Below are 23,203 nucleotides of genomic sequence, written 5' to 3'. Positions count from 1 at the left end.
CTCAGATCATCTTCTTTTTAAGCGTCGAGTTTCATGTGGGAATAAGGCCTAAGAGTTGTAGGACAACAAAGAATGCCGCAATCTATATATATATATAGGAACTAGAAAGAGAATCGTAACTTTTAATAAATTACCTGAGCCAAAACGAGAACTCAAGAGCGTAGTAACCCACGAACTTGTCCCAAAACCATGACGATCTTGTTTCTGTGATTGTCTTCTCAGTTCGGTTTACCTTTGACAGTGATACCATATCGGTATGGGGATACCACTGAAAACGGAAATGCTCACAGCCCTCCACGTTGGAATCCAAATTATCTAGGACCTGTTTAAAGGAATTATCAGAAAAATAGCACCAATTATCAACACTACGTGTATTTTATATGTCGCAGTGGTAACACCAATAAGGAAACCCTTCATATATCTTTCTACTCCAAATAAAGATTATAATCGTCAAAATTCTCCACTTCCTCTCACCATCATCATTATCACCAACATCATCACCATAGCTGTCATCACCATCACGATTACCATTTTCATCATCATTACAGCTTTCATCATCATCATCAAAATCCTCCTCCTCAATTTTCCTTATCCCCATAACCATTAGGAACATTATCATCATCATTCTTAATCGTCGCTATAACAATCAGCATCATCACCTGCACCACTACCACTATCCATATCATTAAATCGCCATCACAGCCATCGTGATCACCATCAACATTATCATCATCACCATAATCACCATTATCATCATCACCATAATCACCATTATCACCATCATTGCCACCACCACCATAATCAACACCATCATCCCCTTAACTATTACCATCATCACACTATGAACATGACTGACAAAGAAAGCGGACAAAATATACAGTTCCTCAGGTAGACAAAGGAACATCCCTTCACTGCTATTATGTAAAAATGTGTAGAACAGGTGTCGCATGCATATTCGGATAAATATCAGCCCAAAGAGGGAGAAGAAAAAAAAAAAGATTTCCGACCGACCGAGCCATGTTTTGGGCAATACAACATCTTTTTTGTTTAGGCCTAACCATCACCGTCACCATCATCATCATAACTACCTACATCACAATCTTCATCATCAATACTGTGGCCAACACGATCCATCCCGCCACTATCATCATTTGAACATCTTGATCATCATCACCATCATCATAATCATCATAATCCCCATCATCATAACTACTAACATCACAATCATCATCATCACCATCATTGTCACCATCATCCTCATAACTACCTACATCACAATCATCACCATAACCATCATTGTCACCATCATCATCATAACTACTTACATCACAATCATCAACATCATCCTCATCATCATAACTTACATCATCCAATGTAGTAGAAGTCTGAATCTCATGAAGCCTGAAGGCGGGTTCACACTGGATAGTTACTGTGAGAATAATACCAAGTGCTCCTAACCCGCATAATGCAGCGTTGAAAACGTCTGGGTTCTCAGAGTCTGAACACTGCAGGACCTCTCCGCTTCCAGTCAACAGCTCCAAGCTGACAATCTGACGAGCAGAAGAAAATGAGGTGTATTACTTGTAAGACAGCTTGAAGGGGACTTTTCATTAACTGATTAGCAGAGAAGCCAACCTCTTGAAACAAACAAACTGAGTATCCTAAACAAATCAGAAACTCGACACTACCACTGGCCCGTCGGCCCCGGGCCAGTAACATTTTAGAAAAATGTTTTACTGGTAATTACGGTCAAGTAAAATGTTTGCTCTTTCATTAAAATTTAATGAGAAAATTTTAAAGCTAAGGTTTTGTTGGATGACATACAAAGAGTTATCTAATTTCTACAACAATCTACTTTACCAATTTGGATTTCGACGTAATTATTCCACAACCATGCTTTGACTGATTTGCAGGATAAAGTGACATTATCAATGGAAAACAATGACTTTTGGCTTTGGAATATTTATGGATTTATCAAAAGCATTTGATGTAGTAATTCTCTTATCCAAATTGAACTTTTATGGTGTACATGGAAACCTTCTTCATTTAAAAAAAGGTTATTTATGCATCGACGTCAATTTACTATGTATAATAATCATGTTTTTAATTTTGCAGACATAACACACAGAGTTCCCCAGGATCTATAATTGGCCCATTACTGTTTTATATATATTAATTACTTAACTCAACCGTCTCATATCATGCAGTATATTATGTATGCAGATGACACAACTCTTATTTTCACAACCTGATTTAAATTATGTTGAGCATGAGGTCAACAAAGAATAATACAAGGTATCAACTTGGTTCAAAGCTAATAAATTGATAGTAAATCTTTCTAAAACAAACTTTTGTATGTTTCACAATAAGAGTACAAATGTGTCCGATGTACTAGATAAGGTAACCCCGAAGTATTGATTCTACACCTACCGGTATATACAAATTAAATGTTTTAATAATTTCCTTGGAGTATTCGTAGATAACGACCTTTGTTGGGATTCCCACATCGATAATGTTATAAAAAAAGGTATCAAAATGTACTGGTGTTTTATATAAATTGAAATTTCTGGTTCCTATTGTATTTACTTTGTACAACTCACTTTACCTTATCTGACATATTGTATTACTATTTGGGGAAAAGTCGTGTCATGGGTATATTAACACCCTCTTCAAATTACAAAAGAAGGCTCTATATATTTGTACAGGTAGTGATTATTATGCCCATTCTGCTCCTTTATTTCTTAGTATAAAAACTTTAGGTTTTTAATGTATTCAAATACCATAATGCACTAATTGGTTTTCAATTTTTTGTAAATATACTTCCAAAAAGAATATCCTCCACATTCTTGGTCAATAACCAAATTAATTCTCATAATACTTGGCTTCGCAACATGTTCCACAATATGGAAAGTGAAAAGTTCATTCTCTAAAAACATCTGTAAGAAACACTTTGCCAAACATATGGAACACTTAACCACAAGTCATACGCTTGCATAAAAACAGTTGATATTGACCTTGTGTTCCGAGTACCATTGAAGTTACCTTCCAAACCTTTTTACCCCCTCCACTTTTACATTAATTCACACATGTTTTTGTCATTGTTTGTCTTGATATTGTGTTTATCGCTGTCTTTTGTGTTATCTTTAACTAAAATATACTTAGTAATATAAATTATAATATTCAGGGAAACTTTTATAAACAAGGCCACCATGGGATTTTCCTTTGTTCTCCTATTCCATTGCATTTATTGTGTATAAAGTGAACATTTTGTGCTTTAGTATGTATATATGTACTTCTTTGTTTACTTGCTTTTGCTGTGTTTTTTATGAAAATGAAATGAATAAATGAACTGTACTGAACCGAAACATTGCTTCAAGAATTCTTGTAAAGATACAATGTTACTTGATAAAGGAAATTAAGGAATTATGCCTCATTTTCATATTTGTTTCCATCTCCAACATTCTAATCAAATGGTGAGCATATATATGGTACTCCTTTCATCACACAAGCTTTAGTCAAAGGATAACCATTGATATACAGTGCAGCTCCAATTTTCTTTCGTTGTCATCAAAAGCAAAATTACAATTTCACAATATGATAAAGTCTATAACATTTTTCCTATCCTCCCTAAAAAAAAAAAAAACACAACCTTTTCCTTATAATAATAATCTTACAATGAATGACATTATCACCACACCATTCAATACAAATCTTAACATGCCTAAGAACAATTCAATATACATAAACATAATTTAATAATTTAGGGGACATGTATGATTCTGGAAATCAATTGTGCCTGGAAACCTATAAGTGTTTTTTTCATTGTTTACCGCTGTTGCCATGATACCGTGATTGTACCCCGTCCCGTGGGTACCGGTTGAAATAGCGCCAGCTATTGTTTGCTCGGAGATAGCTGCAAGTCTGTGGGATGCAGGAAAAAGAAGAAAAAAAGTAAATAGGAACTCTTAGAGCAATACTACGAAATGGGAAAGGTAATTTGGGGGGGGGGGGTTGTCCACATTTCCGTTAATTCTTGGTAGAATATTCGGTATCTCGTCAAGCATTTTGAACGTCACATCTCGTGTAAGACAAACAATTCGTCCTTGTTTTCACGAAGTGACGGTAGCGAGGAAAATCGTAACGCAAAGTGAATGCAATTTTTTTTTCACTACCGTCACTTCGTGAAAACAGCGACGAATTTATTATCATTATTTTTTTTTCTTCTCATTACTTTGAACTTCAAAACAAAGACTTGGAAACAAACAGAAAAGATATAACATGCCCAGGAACAAAAACGAGCTCAAAACAGATAAGAAAGAAGAAAACCAAAACGATTTGTTCCATACTTGGATAGTCCTTGGGTAAAAACTGTATTTTGTAAGTGTTTGTCCGTATAGTAATCAAGTTGTATTGAATCTTCATGCTGGTCATGTACAATGCAAAGTAAAAACAGACTTACATGTAAAATAAATGTATTGTTAAAATCTAACCCTGTATGTATATCTTTGCGACAAATGATTGTATTTAAAAACTAATTGTATCTTTCTTGAAAATAAAACCAATTGCCAGTTTATGACTGATTGAAAAGATTGATTGAAGGAAGTACAAATAAATTTGGGTTAAAACTACTGATTGTTACTGTATATGCTATGGGCGGTCAAAAGGGCCAAAATTAAAATTCACAAAAACAAACAAAGATTGCTCTGACCTCTGTTTGTTTGTATGCTTCTTTGTTTGTTTGTATGCATCTTTGTTTGTTTTTGAGAATGTTAATTTTGGCCCTTTTGGCCGCCCATAACATGCTACAGGGCAAGGGATCTGACGATGATGCGCAATAGACCAGTTCACGCTGAGCACATTACTGCAATGACCCCGAATATCCACAGATCTTCAAAACATGAAGACGTCCCACTTTGTACATTTTGAAATAATCACTGCTACAGCGATATATAGATAGCCTTTGTTTTCCCCTTTTCAAAGAATACTTCCACCTGTGTATCATGGAGTGCACTGAATGTGCATGAATGAATAATGATCACATAACTTTCATGAGCACGCATCCAGTATTACGTCTCCGTGTATTTCAAAATTTGTTCTGCAATGACCTTTATCTGCTCATGCTCAGACTGCAACCGTGAACTGGCTTATTAAACACCCCCTATAATGAAGTGCAATATGCTGGGCATTGTTTCATGACACCGTCATAAATTTAGGTTTAGCATCATCCTATTGAAGCGTGTTTGAGTTTTATCACATATGTACTACTGGGATGTATAAAGCGAACTTGTTTTCGTCAGAATGCGAATTGCATACATTAGTTGTTGCTAGGTAGGACAAACATTATGGCTTGTCCTACCTAACAACACATGTTGTACATACCATTCGCATTCTGACTATTGAAAATTGAAATACAATTATTTGTAACAGGTGAATGAAATCATTTGTAAAGAGGCACTTAACAAAGATTTGTGCTTTACATTTGATAACATTACAAAATGGCCTATTGCCAGTCTTACCACGTGCAAAATTCACAAGCATTTCATAAGTGTGAAAGTTGCTGATTGAATTTTGTGTACATGTACATTATATCACTTACAGACTAAGAGCAAGTCCATAGCTTGGAAGAATATCTGTATTCAGCTTCTCCAGTAGGACACCGGCTTCTACTCGAATCTGATGTTTATCAACATCAACCTGTGGGAGAAAAGTCATTCAATTCAATTTCTTTTACACCCAAGCAATTAAAAAATAGCATATATATACATACAGTATACACTGTACATTATACATAACAAGAATAGAACATACATGTACTGTAGGTACAACAATGTAAAAGTTGCTTGTTAGGAAGCAGCCAGAAAGAAAGTGACCCGTATAAAAGTGGCCGAGCTAAGCATGCTTAGGGGTTACATAAATAACACTATGAACATGACGACAAAGAAAGCGGACAAAATATACAGTTCCTCGGGTAGACAAAGGAACATCCCTTCACTGCTATTATGTAAAAAGGTGAATATGCATGTGACACTTGTTCTACACATTTGTACATAATAGCAGTGAAGGGATGATTCTTTGTCTACCTGAGGAACTGTATATTTTGTCCGCTTTCTTTGTCAGTCATATTCGTAGTGTAAGTTGTATTGCCCTTTGCGACCGACCAATAAATATTGAAATATACGGTCGGCTTTAAAAAAAAAAAAAACAAAAAAACTAACCGTTGTTCAAAGAAAAAATGTGTAATGAGTTTAAAAATAAGTCTTAAAGCATTGAATCCTACGGAACTTATACTGAATGTTCAATATAACAAATAAATGGCATCCATGTGCCAAACGAATTCGGTGGAAAATGTATAATGGCTGAGTAATGAGCATAGAAAGATAAGGAAATCAAGCGAAGTAGGCCCGACACCATGTGCTATTATAACACAAGTCACTATGTGCAAATGGGAGTTGTGGTTTTTATTGAAGATGATGCCCAGGTTTGAATCAATCTACTGAAGGATAAACAATCAAGAATAAATCCTAGCCATTTTCTTCTCAAAATACGATTCCCATACCAGAGCCAAGATTAGCTTTACAGAGAAATGTAGGTTATTACATGTAAAAACACTATGTTGATTAGAGTAGACAGTGTCGATAACCGTTACTAATTTGAGCTATCAGTACCATGTGGACATGAATATTGATTCCAGGATCAATGGCAGACCTGCCAACCTCTGGAGTTCAAAAACTGTATTCTTCAAACCCAAAAGTTGTATTCTTAAAAATAAACACGGACTGTTACGCGGATCAATGCCTCTTACCGTTCCTACATACAGGAAGAAATTTTTCAATGGATCAATGGTTGAATATGCATGATTACGTCACGACTGTTGTGTTCGATGAACCAATGAACGTCCCCAAATTGCCGATGTGAGATGCTTGTAGGATACTTTAAAGGACAGAATGGGCATTTTGCCATTGAAAATGGAACATACGATGTGAGATGCTTGTAGGATACTTTAAAGGACAGAATGGGCATTTTGCCATTGAAAATGGAACATACACACACACACACACAACATTTATTTTAAAAAAAATATTTAAAAAAAGAAATTATACGTTTTTTTTTAATCGTATTTTATTAAGGAAAATCGTACTGTCGTATTTACTTCTAAAAATCGTACTGGTTGGCAGTTCTGCAATGGTCGTCACCTTGTTACTCAAATATATCATACTGAATTATCTGTTGAGTGAACATGGGCCAAGATATAATAGACCAACTTCTTCATGTACTAATTTAAATTTCTTGCTGATTTATATATTTTTTCTCAAATAACCTGATTTCTCCCAGACTAGAAAAAAAAGGGACTCCAATTTTCCTCAAGGCCAAATAAAATGTTTAGCGTCCTGCATTTTTGAGAAAACAAAGGAAAGGAGGCCCTTTTTTTTTGGTTTTCTTTCTCAAAATGGATGCGCGGCACATTTTCCAAGACCTCCGGCCGAGCTATTTTTCCAGATGGCCTCAAAATAGAAGCGGGCAGGGACGCTAATATTATGTTGTTTTCTTTCACATAAAGTTTGAATTTATAGAACAAAAATTATTTCTTTGGAGAGAATAGAAGAGAATTGACAGGGACCTTTCTTTGCTGCTTACCGATATCACTTTGTTGATGTGTTTCATGTTGATCATGTATCCGGTCGTACATGCAATGTCTGACAGGGAGTGCTTGCTACCACATACCTTCACCCGTTTACCTTCTGTACGTGCTCGCTCAACAATCTACACACAAATGAGAAAGAGCTATGTTTGATGTAAGATGGCGCCTGACCAGATTACTCCCCGGGGGCGTTATTTTTTCTGCGGCACAGATTGGGATTAGGTGCGTGTTGAGCCTATGGGAAAGTTTAGGGTTAGGGTGAGGGTAAGGGTTAGGGTTAAATCAAGACCCCTTAAAAAAAAGCCCCAATCTGTGCCGCAGAAGAAAATAAAATTAGCCCCCAGGGAACGGAGCGTGTGCCCTATCATGTGCAGATTAACAACGAATCCAATGACCATGGTAATAATAATCATAATGTGAAGCGCTTAAAAACGTAGTAAAAATGAGAAAGAGCTATGTTTGATGTGATTTGATTGATTACATAGTTTGATTGATTCATCATTGTTAAATGGCACCTGGCCAGAATACTTCCCAGGGAGCGGAGCAAGTGCGCTATTATGTGCAGATTACCAATTGAAGCCAATGACGGAGGTAATCTAGATTATGATGGAAAAAGCGTCAAAACGTACCATTAAGCGCTATACAAATGTGACTATTATTATTATTATTGACTAATTGCTATATCATCTTTCAAACATTATATTCAGTGATCATCTTTTCACCATAATGATACAAGGATCATTACGTGACTCAGTACTTTGAGTTTACAGGTGTGCCTTTGTACCCAATTAAAAATTTGCACGCTCAGCCATGCAGTGAGTCTAGACCAATATGCCATTTCCGTAATGTAAACAAATTTATTGCATGTGTCTTTGTGAACTGCCTTGAAACGAAATATTTCATCCACCTGTTGCGTATAATTGTCAGAATGCGAATTGCAGGCACATTATCTTTCAGTACGGGCACAGAACCGGTGAATGCATATTGTGAATAAGGCATGGTATAAGAGGGCAATGTTTGATGTGATATGATTTGATTGGTTGATTAATTTACTTCAACTGACTCATAATTTAATTGATTGTCTGCTAAATCATTTTTAAACATACACAATCATTGATCAATACAATCTATCCAAATACAGTTCAGCAATAGAAACAATGAATGCATTATTACAAATGGACATGATATAAGAGAGCTTCTTCTTCTGATCAAGTCACTACGCCACACCGTTCACTCTTGATTAGATTGTCCCAATCCAGTATTAGGGACTTTTAGATTCGCACGAAGACAATGGGGATTGCTACGATCGACGTCCTTTTAATGCACTGCCTTGAATGGACGTCACACGTATCAGTCCACGCAAATCTAAAAGTCCCTATTGGATGCATTATATTGCGCAGGGAGGGGGAGGGGGGGGGGTCAATGCTTACAGATCTTCTTTGGTGCAAGGGTCTGATGTGGGCAGGCCAGGGGGGTGTTTGACAAAGACTAAGATCGACTTTAAGTTGGACTTAAATATGGCAGGCCAATTATGCCACTGCCCAATGGTTGCTCTCACCATTGGTCTCTCATTTATGGTCTTTAGATAATATTTTTTCCTTCAATAATGAACTATCAAAAAAGCTGAATTCTGTAGATGTGTGACCATGATTTGTACGTCCCTTGATAGACCATTGCCAGTAAATGGTGAGAGCAAACAGTGGCATGAACGGCCTGCCATAGTTAAGTCCAACTTACAGTCGATCTTAGTCTTTGTGAAACACTCCCTTGGATATGTTGCATAGTCTGCTCCTTAGGAGGGTGACAGTGAAAGCATAAAGCTTGATATGCTTTATTACTTTTTATTTCCTTTGTTTTAGTGGATAAACTGACCTGGGTAAGTTCTGCTGTGTCCTGTGGTTCAAAGTAGAGCTCAGGCTTACAGGAGAATGTCTCGGCCCAGTTTTGAAAGATGTAGCCCTCCATGGTAGTTTCAATCTGAATGGTAAATGAAGAAAAAATGCCAGATCTTTTTTTTCATTCCATTTTTATATTGTACATATATATTTCATTAATATTGTCTGCCTTCAGGGCAATACGACATATATCGCCCAAACCGAAGGTGAGGGTGATATATGTCAAGTCGTATTGCCCTGAATTAGGCAGTCAATATTACTATTGTTAACCACATCAGACATCTAGAGCAAACAAGAAACTCTTACTATCTTATGATAAATATTATATTCCACATACTAAGAATCTTGCTCTACGATTGGTCAAAAGTAAATCACGTGATGAAAGATAGTTCGCCCATTATTGATAGGATAAGCAAAAAGTTCGTTACACTGTGTAGATAGTACTACTATCTGAACAGTGAAACGCACTTTCACTGAATATAGAGGTACTATCTACACAGGGCAACGCACTTTCACTGAAGATTATCCAAAAGCGCACTAAAACAGGCGTAATTAAGCGCGCATTACGAATGAGCACAATCAAAGAAAACACATACGCGCATCGTAACCTCAAGTGATTGGGTTAAACTTAAAATTTTGTGGTGGAAATTTGGGCCTAGGTGTCTTTTATGTAGATGCATACACATCCATTAAACTCGCGCTTTGGTGGATACAATTTTGGAAGTTAGGAAATGTTTTTTCAGAGTAAAAAGTGTAAGTGGATCCGAGTCCCTGGAGCTTTTTTTTGTTGGGGGGGGGGGGGCGACCACCCCAATCGCCCCCTGGCTAAGCGCCTGTCTTTATACCGTTTCATCAATGAAATATTTCTCGCATCAAAAAAGTCTGAGTGACGTTATCGAACAACTTAACAATATCAAATTGATATTTTCCTAAATCAAGAAACCAAGGAAATCTCGGTTTAAAGATACACAAAAGAAGTTTACTATCATGGTGCCTTGCTGGATGGTGGTGGCACTCGGTTTAACGGTGTAGGTTTTTTCTTAGACTATATCCTTAAAAAAAGAATAGAATAGATTTTACCCTGAACTTAGTTGAGGTGATTATGGAAATCATTTTTATTTTTTGACACTGGCAATTTCACTATTCTTTTTTTCTCTCTGTCTTTCTTTCTATTTCTCTGTAATATACTTTTTCAGAAAAAGTTGGGGGGGGGGTGAGCTCGAGGCCCTCGAGCCCCGCCGTTCCGCGGGCCCTGCCATATTGGCCTCTAGATAAGCATATTTCTTGCCTGACTATAAATTTAGGAATTTGTCATTTTGCAACAAACGCATTAAAAGTATAGTTTACTAACAAGTGAGGAAAAATCTCGGAAAATTATGTCACTTTAGCAAAATTTGTAAATCACCGGTATCGAATTAGAAATAAACCACTTTTGAATTAATATAATGAACATAATTATTATTGCTGATAATATAGCGCCTATAACTTACTTTATTGGAAGTCTCTAAGCGCTCTACATTAATGCCGCATAATTGCAGCTGTACCGCGCTCTGCGTTTCAAGGAATAAATTCCTACTATTTACTTCACCTTGGTGGACTGTGGCAAATGTAGATCAATATCTTGCCAAGGGGGGGGGGGGGGGGGGCACTGCCCCCAAGTCCCCTCCCCTCCCCCTTCATTACGCCAGTGCCCCCCCCCCCCGAACTACACCTTGTTGGCGGGAAAAAGTCGCAACTGATTTCCCCCTTCTTTTCTTTTCTTCTTCTTCCTCTTTTTTTTTCCTTTCCCTTTCTCACTACTCTTTCCCTTTCCCTTCTTTTCCTTCTCTCTCATTTATGTTTCAGGGGGGGGAGGCAAGGGCCTTTCGGACCCCCTCGATTCACAACTTGTTGGCGGGAAAATTGAAAATGATATTCCCCTTCTTTTGTTTTCTTCTTCCTCTTTTTTCCCTTCCTTTTATCTCCCTTTTTCCTTTTTTCTTTCCCTTTTCTTTCTTCTTTCTTATTCTTTTTTTGATGGGGGAGGGGGGTAGTAGCCTGGGAGGCAAGGCCCTTTCGGCCGCCACCCCCCCCCCCCCCTCGATCTATTTCTTTTCTCCCCTTTTCTTTTCTTCTTCCTCTTCTCTCTTTCCAACTAGTAATCATTTACTGGTTTTCAACTTGTAAATTAACTGGTAATTATCTACTGGTTTTCAACTGGTAACAACTGGTAATCATACCGGTTTTCAACTGGTAAATCAACTGGTAATCATCTACTGGTTTCCAACTGGAATCAACTGGTTTCAAATGGTCCAGTTTGGCCACTGTGTTGCAACTGGAATGAACTAGTATGTTTACCAGTAAGGCCCATTCATTTTAACTGGTATCAACTGGTCCAATGATATACCAGTATGGTTAATGGCATTCATATGGAATCGTCTGGTAAACTACACTCATCTGGGTTTCAATATGTTCCATTTGGAAACAATTGGTCTCAAATGGTCCACTTTGGTTTCATGGGTTTTAAAACTGGAATCAACTGGTAGATTTACCAGTAAGGCCTATTGTTTTTAACTGGTATCAACTGGTGTAACAATTTAATACCAGTACGGTTAATTGGTTTCAACGGGAATCGACTGGTTTGTTTTCAGCATGTGCCAATAGAATCAATGGGTTTTAACTGAGATATACTGGTGCGTGTGAAGTTTACCAGTTGTGTCAACTGGTTTCAACTGGTACCAGTTGAATCCAGTGAGTAGAATAAACTGGCATATATACCAGTTCCTTCAAATGGATTCAACTTGTACCAGTTGATTCTAGTTGATACCAGTTGGTTTCAACTGTTTTTGGCCTGGGTACGCAGACTTGAACCAAGCCAATAGATTAATGTGTTTATTCATTGAGTGATTTTGATATAATAGGATGTTTCGAAAGAAACACATTTCCTTGTTTTTTACACAAAAATATATAAATTCATAACATCATCGACTTAGCGGGACGAAATTGACCTAAAGGTTAGGGTATATAAATATGTTATATAGTTTGAATGCCGTTGGCATCTTATTTAAGAGTAATTTTGTTTTACTAAAGGGGAAAAAAGTGCTCCTACCCCTCCCCCCCCCCCCCCCCCCAACTGAGCGAAATATCGGTCGGCGCGATTTTCAAATTTCCGGGTACAAATAAAAAAAATTGTGCTCACTACCCCCCCCCCCCCTTTTTTTGGGGGGGGGAGCTTCTAGCTAAGCACCCACGCTCCTCAGGATACAATCAGTGATCATAAAATGATTTAACAAAAAATGTCAACCTACTAGCGTGAACATCATTACAATTGATTTCGATCAAGGTACGTTTCCTTTCAGAATGTTTCTTTCTTCTTTCACCCTTGAAAACAAGCCCAGCCGTATGAAATATCTTATTTGCCTAGATTTGTGTGGTTTTACGGCAATCACCCTAGTCTTTTCTCTCTCTCTCTCTCTCTCTCTCGCCCTCTCTGTGTGTTAAGAAATCCAGGGTCCATGAGTAAACACATATCGTTTAAATAAAATATAAACTACTACAGACACACTCAGTTCCATAACACAACGTTTTTAATTTAGAGAAGAAAATTCGTTAGGTTGCGTTCAAGGTTTAATTTGTAGAATCGTCAAATTTAATGTCAGGGGATGATTTTGTCTTCAACTTAACATAGAGAGCCTCCTTAGGACTCCTTTCTACATGATGTCATAATCAGGTGGTCATAATGATATAGCTATTTCATGGCTTTTACAATTTCAAAGAATATTCAAATAATCCCTCTTACTCGTCAACGTGGTCAATCAGACCACGTCATTCATAAGGTGAAGCCCTCTTAGATACAATTATAGCATACCATAATTATAGCTAAATGCGTAAATGTATTTCGGTATTTACATTTTTGGGTTTCACTTATTTCCTGAATTACATTATGATAAACTGATATATATATATCTGAAATCATGCTTGTAAAGGATGGTGGACCTGAATATCAGGTAAAGTGTCATAACCAGAAGCCAAAATATCGTTTCCCTTTTTTTCACTGCAGTTATAATTATGTCTGTCTGAGTTTGCTCGTATATTATTTTGGCGAGGAATGTTTGTATCGAAGTAGAACAAAGTAATACCCAAACTTAGAAATAATAATAATATAATATATAACATTTATATAGCGCTTAATACAAAGTTTCTAAGCGCTTAACAAAAATAAAATTAAAGTAATGTTAACCTACAAATTACAACAATATAATACATGATACATAATTATAATAACAAATTCCTAATAATAATCATACAATAATAATAGTTAATATTTACATAACGCTTTATAGTTTAACAAACAAAATATGATTACATTACATTACATATTGAACATATAAGTCTTAAGTCTTAAGTTTACTCTTGAATGTTTCTAACATTGGGGACTCGCGTATTTCATGGGGAAGATTGTTCCAAAGTTGGGGGGCACAGACAGAAAAGGCTCGTTTCCCATAGCAGGTGTGGGTGCGAGGGCCTGGGGCCAGATGAAGATGTGCTGTGGATGAAGATCGGAGACGCATAGATGAAGTACGGGTTTTAGGAGAGATGAGTGCCGAGAGATATGAGGGAGCAAGTTTGTGAAAGGCCTTGTATGTCAGCATGAGAATCTTAAATTTGATACGTTGTTGGAGGGGGAGCCAGTGTAGAGAACGAATGATCGGTGTGATGTGTTCATGTTTTCTTGTACGCGTGATGAGGCTAGCTGTTGTGTTCTGAATATGTTGAAGAGGGGCTAAATGAGAGCTAGGGAGATTGATTAATAGTCCATTACAGTAATCAAGGTGGGAAGTTACAAAGGCATTAACAAGACGATGAGTAGAACTTTGATCCAGAAATTCGCTTACACTACAAATAGTTTCCATTGTAATTTTACTCTAAAGAATCTACAAACATGTTTTTGAGCTTCTAGTTAAGCACCCAGGCTCCTCAGGATACAATCAATGATCACGAAATTATATATTTTTTTTTGGATGTAAAATCTACTAGCGTGAAAATCTTTACAAATGATTTCAATTAAAGGTACGTTTCCTTTCAGAATATTTCTTTTAAATAGGTTTTTCTTTCATCTTTTACCCTTGTATACAAGCCCAACCTTATGAAATATCTTATTTGTCTAGATTTGTGTGGTTCCTAGGCATTCACTCTAGATCGAGTGCTCTCTCTCTCTCTCCCTCTCTCTCTCTCTCTCTCTCCCTCTCTCTCTCTCTTTGTGTTAACATATCCAGGGTCCATGAGTAAACCCAAATCGTTTGAATAATATAAACTAAAAAGAAGACACCCCCAGAAAAACCCACTACATACACAATCAGTTCCATAACGCAACGTTTTTAATTTAGAGAAGAAAATTCGTTAGGCTGCGTTCAAGGTTTAATTTGTAGAATCTTCAAATTTAATGTCGGGTGATGATTTTGTCTTCAACTTAACATAGAGAGCCTCCTTAGGACTCCTTTCTACATGATGTCATAATGACATAACTATTTCATGGCTTTTACAATTTTAAAGAATATTCAAATAATCCCTCTTACACGTCAACGTGGTCAATCAGACCATGTCGTTCATGAAGTGAAGCCCTCTTAGATACAAGTATAGCATACCATATAGCTAAATCCGTAAATGTAGTTCTGTATTTACATTTTAGGGGTTTTACTTATTTCCTGAATTACATTATGATAAACAGATATATTTATATCTGAAATCAGGCTTGTAAAGGATGGTGGACCTGAATATCAGGTAAAGTGTCATAACCAGAAGCCAAAATATCGTTTCCCTTTTTTTCACTGCAGTTATAATTATGTCTGTCTTAGTTTGCTCGTATATTATTTTGGCGAGGAATGTTTGTATCGAGGTGGAACAAAGTAATACCCAGATTTGTACTTCTTTAAACTAGAAATAGTATTCCATTGTGATTTTACTCTAAAGAATGTATTCGACAAACATGTTTTTGAGCTTCTAGTTAGGCTCCCACGCTCCTCAGGATACAATCAGTGATCACGAATTGATTAATTTGTTTTGATGTAAAACCTACTAGCGTGAACATCATTCATACAAATGATTTCAATCAAGGTACGTTTCCTTTCAGAATGTTTCTTTCAAATAGGTTTTTCTTTCTTCTTTTACCCTTGTATACAAGCCCAGCCTTATGAAATATCTTATTTGTCTAGATTTGTGTGGTGCCTAGGCAGCCACTCTCGACTTCTCTCTCGCTCTCTCTCTCTCTCTCTCTCTCTCTCTTTGTGTTAACAAATCCAGGGTCCATGAGTAACCCAAATCGTTTGAATCATATAAACTAAAAAGAAGACACCCCCAGAAAAACCCACTACATACACAATCAGTTCCATAACGCAACGTTTTTAATTTAGAGAAGAAAATTCGTTAGGCTGCGATTAAGCTTTACCTTGTAGAATCGTGAAATTTAATGTCAGGTGATGATTTTGTCTTCAACTTAACATAGAGAGCCTCCTTAGGACTCCTTTCTACATGATGTCATAATGACATAACTGTTTCATGGCTTTTACAATTTTAAAGAATATTCAAATAATCCCTCTTACACGTCAACGTGGTCAATCAGACCATGTCGTTTATGAAGTGAAGCCCTCTTAGATACAATTATAGCATACCATAATTATAGCTAAATGCGTAAATGTATTTCGATATTTACATTTTAGGCGTTTCACTTATTTCCTGAATTACATTATGAAAAACAGTACGACCCAGAAAAAACAAGACCGAGAATTATCGATGTTTTGTCATAACTTAATTACAATTATAATTAATAAATTACACATATTTTTAAAGCTTAGGTCCTCCTCGTTCATTTGATGGAACTCATATAATGCATATTTCAGGTATGAGTCATTAAAAGCAATTTGAAGGAAGGAAACCAAAAGTCAATTTGAGTGCGGTATCTGAATTTCAAAAGGAAAATCACATTTCAAGAACGTTCAGTTTCCGCCCTTCATATGACACCTCAATCAGGACAAATGACCAAGGAATAACAAAGTTGTGTTTGTTTAAAGTGAGGTTGCATTTCCATAATTTGATTTTAAAATTTCGTTTTTTACTGGCTTCCTGCCGTAGCAACAAACGGAATTGACAAAAGACTTAACTTCGTTTCGTTGACGATCATACATAGACGAAAGACTTCATGCATGGCTGATTGTCAATGAAGTCTTTTGTCAATTCTGGTTGTCGCTACGGTAGGCAGCCAGTGAAAACGAACTTGTTAATTTGTTGTAATTGTGATTAAGTTATGATAAAACATCGATAATTCTCGGTTTCCTTTTTTCTGGGTCGCACTGTATATATCAGGCTTGTAAAGGATGGTGGACCTGAATATCAGGTAAATTGTCATAACCAGAAGCCCTAATATCGTTTCCCTTTTTTTTCACTGCAATTATAATTATATCTGTCTGAGTTTGCTCGTATATTTTTTCGGCGAGGAATGTATGTATCGAAGTGGAACAAAGTAATAACAAGATTTGGACATGCTTACACTTCAAAAAGTTTTCCATTGTAATTTTACTCTAAAGAATCTATTCAACAAACATGTTTTTGAGCTTCTAGTTAAGCACCCAGGCCCCTCAGGATACAATCAATGATCACGAAATGATTAATTTGTTTTGATGTAAAACCTACTAGCGTGAACAGCATTTATACAAATGATTTCAATCAAGGTACATTTCCTTTCAGAACGTTTCTTTGAAATAGGTTTTTCTTTCTTCTTTTACCGTAGATTTGTGTGGTATCTAGGGTTTCCCTCTAGAGTGCTCTCTCTCTCTCTCTCTCTCTCTTTGTGTTAACACATCCAGGGTCCATGAGTAAACCCAAATCGTTTTAATAATATAAACTAAAAAGAAGACACCCCCAAAACCCACTACAGAAACAATCAGTTCCATAACACAACGTTTTATATTTAGAGGAGCAAATTCGTTAGGCTTCGAGCAAGGTTACTTGTAGAATCTTCAAATTTAATGTCGGGTGATGATTTTGTCTTCAACTTAACATAGAGAGCCTCCTTCGGTCTCCTTTCTACATGATGTCATAATGACATAACTATATCATGGCTTTTACAATTTCAAAGAATATTCAAATAATCCCTCTTACACGTGAACGTGGTCAATCAGACCATGTCGTTCATGAAGTGAAGCCCTCTTAGATACAAGTATAGCATACCATATAGCTAAATGCGTAAATGTAGTTCTGTATTTACATTTTAGGGGTTTCACTTTATTTCCTGAATTACATTTTGAAATACAGTACGACCCAGAAAAAACAAAAACGAGAAATATCGATGTTTTATCATAACTTAATTACAATTATAATTAATAAATGACACATATTTTTAAAGCTTAGATCCTCTTCTTTCATTGATGGAACTCGTATGATGCATAATTCACGTATGAGAGATTAAAAGCAATTTAAAGGAAGGAAACCAAAAAGTCATTTTACGTGCGGTATCTGAATTTCAAAAGGAAAAAGTTTCTGCCCCTTCATATGACACCTCAATCAGGACAAATGACCAAGGAATAACAAAGTTGTGTTTGTCTAAAGTGATCCTTGCATTTCCATAATTTGATTTTAAAAGTTCGTTTTTACTGGCTTCCTGCCGTAGCAACAAACGGAATTGACAAAAGACTTAAATCCGTTTCGTTGACGATCAGACATAGACGAAATACTTCATGCATGGCTGATTGTCAATGAAACGGAGTTAAGTCTTTTGTCAATTCTGCTTGTCGCTACGGCAGGCAGCCAGTGAAAACGAACTTGTTAACTTTTTGTAATTGTGATTAAGTTATGATAAAACATCGATAATTCTCAGTTTCGTTTTGTCTGGGTCGCACTATACATATCAGGCTTATAAAAGATGGTAGACCTGAATATCTGGTAGAGTGTCATAACCAGAAGCCAAAATATCGTTTTCCCTTTTTTTTCACTGCAGTTATAATTATGTCTGTCTGAGTTTGCTCGTATATTATTTTGGCGAGGAATGTTTGTATCGAAGTTGAACAAAGTAATACCCAGATTTGTACATGCTTACACTTAAAATAGTTTTCCATTGTGATTTAACTGTAAAGAATCTTTTCGACAAATATGTTTTTGAGCTTCTAGTTAAGCACCCACGCACCTCAGCAGGGGCGTACGCAGGGGGGGGGGTTTGGGGTTCAAACCCCCCCCTTGGTATTTATATGTGTGTAAACCCCCCTAAAAAAAACTAACCCCCCCCCCCCCCTTTGTTTTGTTTTGTTTTTAATTTTAAAAAATTTAAAAAAAAAAAAATTATGCCCACGGCTAACGTAAAGTGACCTTACCCCCCCCCCCCCCCCCAACGAAAAAAAATGTCAAATTTTCAAATTTCGAGACCAAAAAAAACACAAAAGTGTCCGCTTACCCCCCCCCCCCCCCCCCCCCCCCCCCCCCAAACGAGCGACATTTCGGCCGGCGCGATTTTCAAATTTTCGGGAGCAAAATATTTTGGGCCAGATTTTAACCCCCCACCCCCCTTGAAAAAATCCTGCGTACGCCCCTGGTCCTCAGGATACAATCAGTGATCACAAATTTTTACAAATGATTTCAATCAAGGTACGTTTCCTTTCAGAATGTTTCTTTCAAATAGGTTTTTCTTTCTTCTTTTATCGTTGTATACAAGCCCAGCCTTATGAAATATCTTATTTGCATACTCCTAGGAAGTCACTCTCGACTTCTCTCTCGCGTGCTCTCTCTCTCTCTCTCTCTCCCTCCCTCTCTCTCTCTCTCTCTTTCTCTCTTTGTGTTAACAAATCTAGGGTCCATGAGTTAACCCAAATCGTTTTGATAATATAAAATAAAAAGAAGACACCCCTAGAAAAACCCACTACATACACAATCAGTTCAATAACACAACGTTTTTAATTTAGAGAAGATAATTCGTTAGGCTGCGAGCAAGGTTACTTGTAGAATCGTGAAATTTAATGTCGGGTGATGATTTTGTCTTCAACTTAAAGGTACTATTTCCCTTTTGCAGCCAACCCCAAATTCTGTAGAACTTTGCAGGAATTATGAATATGTCATGTATGTCTTATCTGTGAAATTTAAACGTTAGCAGTGTCCTAATATTCAAAATATGCAAGGAAACCCGTTTTACTTGCAAGACTTCACTATCAGACACTATTGGGTGACTAACTGGCTTTGGTTCTTCTTTGGTAACAACAAACATAAAATGAGCTGTAAAGGGTACATGAGCATTTTGTCTACATCAATAACCCACTTCTTGTGATGACCAAAATTAAACTGATTGAATCATTCCGCAGCATAAAACGTATGACCATTCAGTACAATGGTCTGAAAATCAAGACTATTACTTATTGGCTCTATAGCTCCTAAGTCGATTTGACAACTAATAGTCGTTAATTTTCCAACTTGAAGACATTTTCAAGCCCTACCTGTTTCAGGGAAGTTCTAAATTAGTATTATCTTTCAAATGCCGTTGGAATTAAACCTTTTCATTTTTTGGCCTGCAAATGGGACATAGTACCTTTAACATAGAGAGCCTCCTTCGGTCTCCTTTCTACATGATGTCATAATGACATAACTATTTCATGGCTTTTACAATTTCAAAGATTATTCAAATAATCCCTCTTACACATCAATGTGGTCAATCAGACCATTTCAAGAACGTTCAGTTTCTGCCCCTTTATATGACACCTCAATCAGGACAAATGACCAAGGAATAACAAAGTTGTGTTTGTTTAAAGTGATGCTTGCATTTCCATTATTTGATTTTAAAAGTTCGTTTTTACTGGCTTCCTGCCGTAGCAACAAACGGAATTGACAAAAGACTTAACTCCGTTTCGTTGACGATCACTAAAAACTCTACGTGATGCTAGGAGTCCACTGGGCCAGCGCCAGTTGGTGCCAGTTCGCGCCAAAGATTATGTGATTGGCGCGTAGTGGCTCGCTGTGGCGCCGAATTAATGTCCGCTCGGCATGTGTAGCCAAGTGGAATAAACTGGGTTCCATATGGCGTGCGCCAAATGCCACCCGGCTTGCTGCAAAATGTTGCGCCAGTTTGCGCCAGTTCGCGCCATTACACGGCCATTTGATTCCAAAATTCACCCTGTTGGCGCCATTCGCGCCAATAGACGGCTACTTTGCGCCACTTGGTGAATAGTTTGTGCCAAAGGTCGCCAAATTGGTTTGAACTTGCCGCCGCTTGGCGCTACTTGCCGACTATATAAATACCGGCCATCGGCTACCTGGTTCAGACCCTCCTCAGCTGCTGTATGAACAACATCTCTACTACAATTTTGATAGGCGGCAAGTGGCGCCGAATGGCGGGCAACCAGGTGGCATTTGGCGCGAAGTAGTCACCAATCGGGTGCCGTTTGGCTCGCGCCACTGCACATTTGGCGCGCACTTGGCGCCAAGTGGCGCCATGTGGCGCGAAATCTCATTGGCGCAACTTGGCGCGCCATTACATTCCAGTGGATTCAAATAGGCGGACACTTGGCGCTGATTGCTCGATGCAAGTGGCGCGACGAAAATTTCAAACATTTTGAAATTTTCTTGCCGCCACATTCAAATTTGGTGCCGTTACGGGCCACCACAAGCCAGTTGGGAGGCAGTTTGAGCCACTACACGCCACTAGGCACCTTATTGGCGACACTAGGCGCCACAGTAAATTGCATTGGCGCAAACTGGCACCAACTGGCGCCGCACAGTGGGCCAGGGAGGAACCAAAGTGCGCCAAAACTCATGTTTGGGGATTTATTTTTTATAAATCCAGAGGAAATGTTTGAATTTCCAGGGATTTGCGCTAAAATTTTATTACCAACATTTTCTCTGATGTCTAAGCTTTAAGTTGATACCAGATTTGGCTGCCCAATTCTGCCCGTTATTATGTTAGAGCCGTTTTCCTTGCAACATTGCCCCGAAAATGTGTTTATTTCGGTCCGCGGTGTCAGAATAAGTGTCACGCGCCCCCTCGCGCCGTGATTTATGACCACGAATCCTTCATGATTCAGCCGCGGACCCCGAAAACCCACATTTTTTCGGGGCAATGTGGCAAGGGAAATCGGCTCTAACATAACAACGGGCAAGATCGGGCAGCCAAATTTGGTATCAACTTAAAGCTTAGACATCAGAGGAAATGGTGGTATTAAAATTTAAGCGGTACACTGCGGAGATCTAAACATTTCTTCTGGATTTATAAAAAACATGGATAATTAGTCAATTTTTCAGTGAATTACCCTATAATATATCATGAAGATTGTGTTTCTATTAATTTTAACCCATTCATTCAACGAAATGAACTATCAGGAATATGTGAGAGCAATTTCATATCAATAACTTAAAAACTTCATGTTGAATTGAAAGATTTATAAAATAAGTCACTTTTGCACTAAAACTGTGAATATGTAGGATTTTGCTGTTTGAAATAGTAAATTTATACCATTGTGCATAACGGAATTAAATATTTCACTGAGGTATTCCTCTATGTATTACCTTTCAACTGGGCAAGAAAAAAATTGAAAAAAAAAAAATCACCCAAACTTAGTTTTGGCGCACTTTGGTTCCTCCCTGGCCCACTGTGCGCCGCCCAGTGGACTCCTAGCATTAAGGACTCACCGATATAACTGCACTGTACTGTAGTCCAATGTTCCTCGATGCGATGCTGTGATGTTCCGATATCTCCGTATATTAATACTTCTCGTGGTGCAACTCTGGTTCTGTGTTCTGCGTTCTGACTGAGGCGGCGGGATTAAGCCTCTTTATATACGGCGCACGCATGTACATGCGAGCATGGAAAGCCACCCGACGCACGCACATGCGTGCGGTCCGTATTGATTATTTCCAAAATTCCTCCCAACTAAATAGACTAAATTATACTCAGTTATATATTTATTATCTAGATTACAGTGTCCCAGTAACATTACCTCAGATCCCGAAGCAAAATCCTGGATTTAACTCATGCCACAAACGTAATTATAAACCTTTACGCCTTTAAGTTTTTTTTTAAATCTGCTTAAGTTAAAAATAAGAACGAACACTGTAAAGACCAGGGTGTAGAAATTCTTACACCAGTACGGTATTGAATTTGTTTGACACCATTAGTGTTGATTATAGTCTCAGTGGTGTTATTTTTTAACACCGGTCAGATTTAAGCATGCATTAATAATTACTGGGTGTTAAATAACATGGTGTAGTTTTATGCTCGGTGTTGAAAGTATCATCACGTGATTTCATTTAAGGCGGTTGATTGGTCGAATAAGTTTTCACAAAGTGTACGCGCGATTAATGATTACTTTACACGTGTTCTCAGAAAAATACATTTTTCATGATTTGTTAAGCAAATTATGACAATGCACATCAATTTTGTGATTTGTATTTTCCTTTGGCAATTATTGACCAATAGATTATTTGTCCGATCTTGTTACAATTACATTAACGTTTTAGCAATAGATATATTGATTATATTATGATTACTAACCAAGAAACGATATGCATGTTTATTATATATTCGTGTATCAGCCTGTATCACTTAAATGTTTATCTTAAATATACTTCAAATGATCTATGTGATGAAGTTAATGCAATGGAGATTAGAATATACCTATCGGTGGACAGTTTCCAAGATCGATTGTGAATTATCAGTTTACCACTG

At 37.4% G+C, this 23,203-nt stretch overlaps 1 protein-coding gene across 1 annotated transcript; it reads right to left on the bottom strand.

Annotated features, from left to right (window-relative positions):
- Positions 1-5,592: 5,592 nt before the first annotated feature.
- LOC115927596 (L-gulonolactone oxidase-like) lies at positions 5,593-22,396 on the bottom strand. Its single transcript, XM_030993673.1, has 4 exons — positions 22,168-22,396; positions 9,512-9,616; positions 7,636-7,761; positions 5,593-5,694 (listed from the first exon to the last, which is right to left on the bottom strand). The coding sequence occupies exons 2-4, from the start codon at positions 9,602-9,604 to the stop codon at positions 5,593-5,595; spliced, it is 321 nt and encodes a 106-aa protein (XP_030849533.1). The 5' UTR covers positions 9,605-9,616; positions 22,168-22,396.
- Between the last annotated feature and the right edge of the window lie 807 nt (positions 22,397-23,203).

The sequence above is a fragment of the Strongylocentrotus purpuratus genome, unplaced genomic scaffold (assembly GCF_000002235.5).
Source record: "Strongylocentrotus purpuratus isolate Spur 01 unplaced genomic scaffold, Spur_5.0 spur5_scaffold_20, whole genome shotgun sequence".
NCBI lineage: Eukaryota > Metazoa > Echinodermata > Echinoidea > Camarodonta > Strongylocentrotidae > Strongylocentrotus > Strongylocentrotus purpuratus.
Note: the sequence above shows the minus strand (reverse complement) of the source record. Positions and strands in the feature narration are given on the sequence as shown.

What these genes read in the sequence shown, in the direction of transcription:
- LOC115927596 (XM_030993673.1), bottom strand. Translation starts at nt 9,604, where the DNA reads ATGGAGGGCTACATCTTTCAAAACTGGGCCGAGACATTCTCCTGTAAG. An exon ending in ACACAGCAGAACTTACCCAG is followed by an intron (nt 7,762 to 9,511) that starts GTCAGTTTATCC and finishes ATTTGTGTGTAG; the next exon opens with ATTGTTGAGCGAGCACGTAC. An exon ending in ACATCAACAAAGTGATATCG is followed by an intron (nt 5,695 to 7,635) that starts GTAAGCAGCAAA and finishes TTTCTCCCACAG; the next exon opens with GTTGATGTTGATAAACATCA.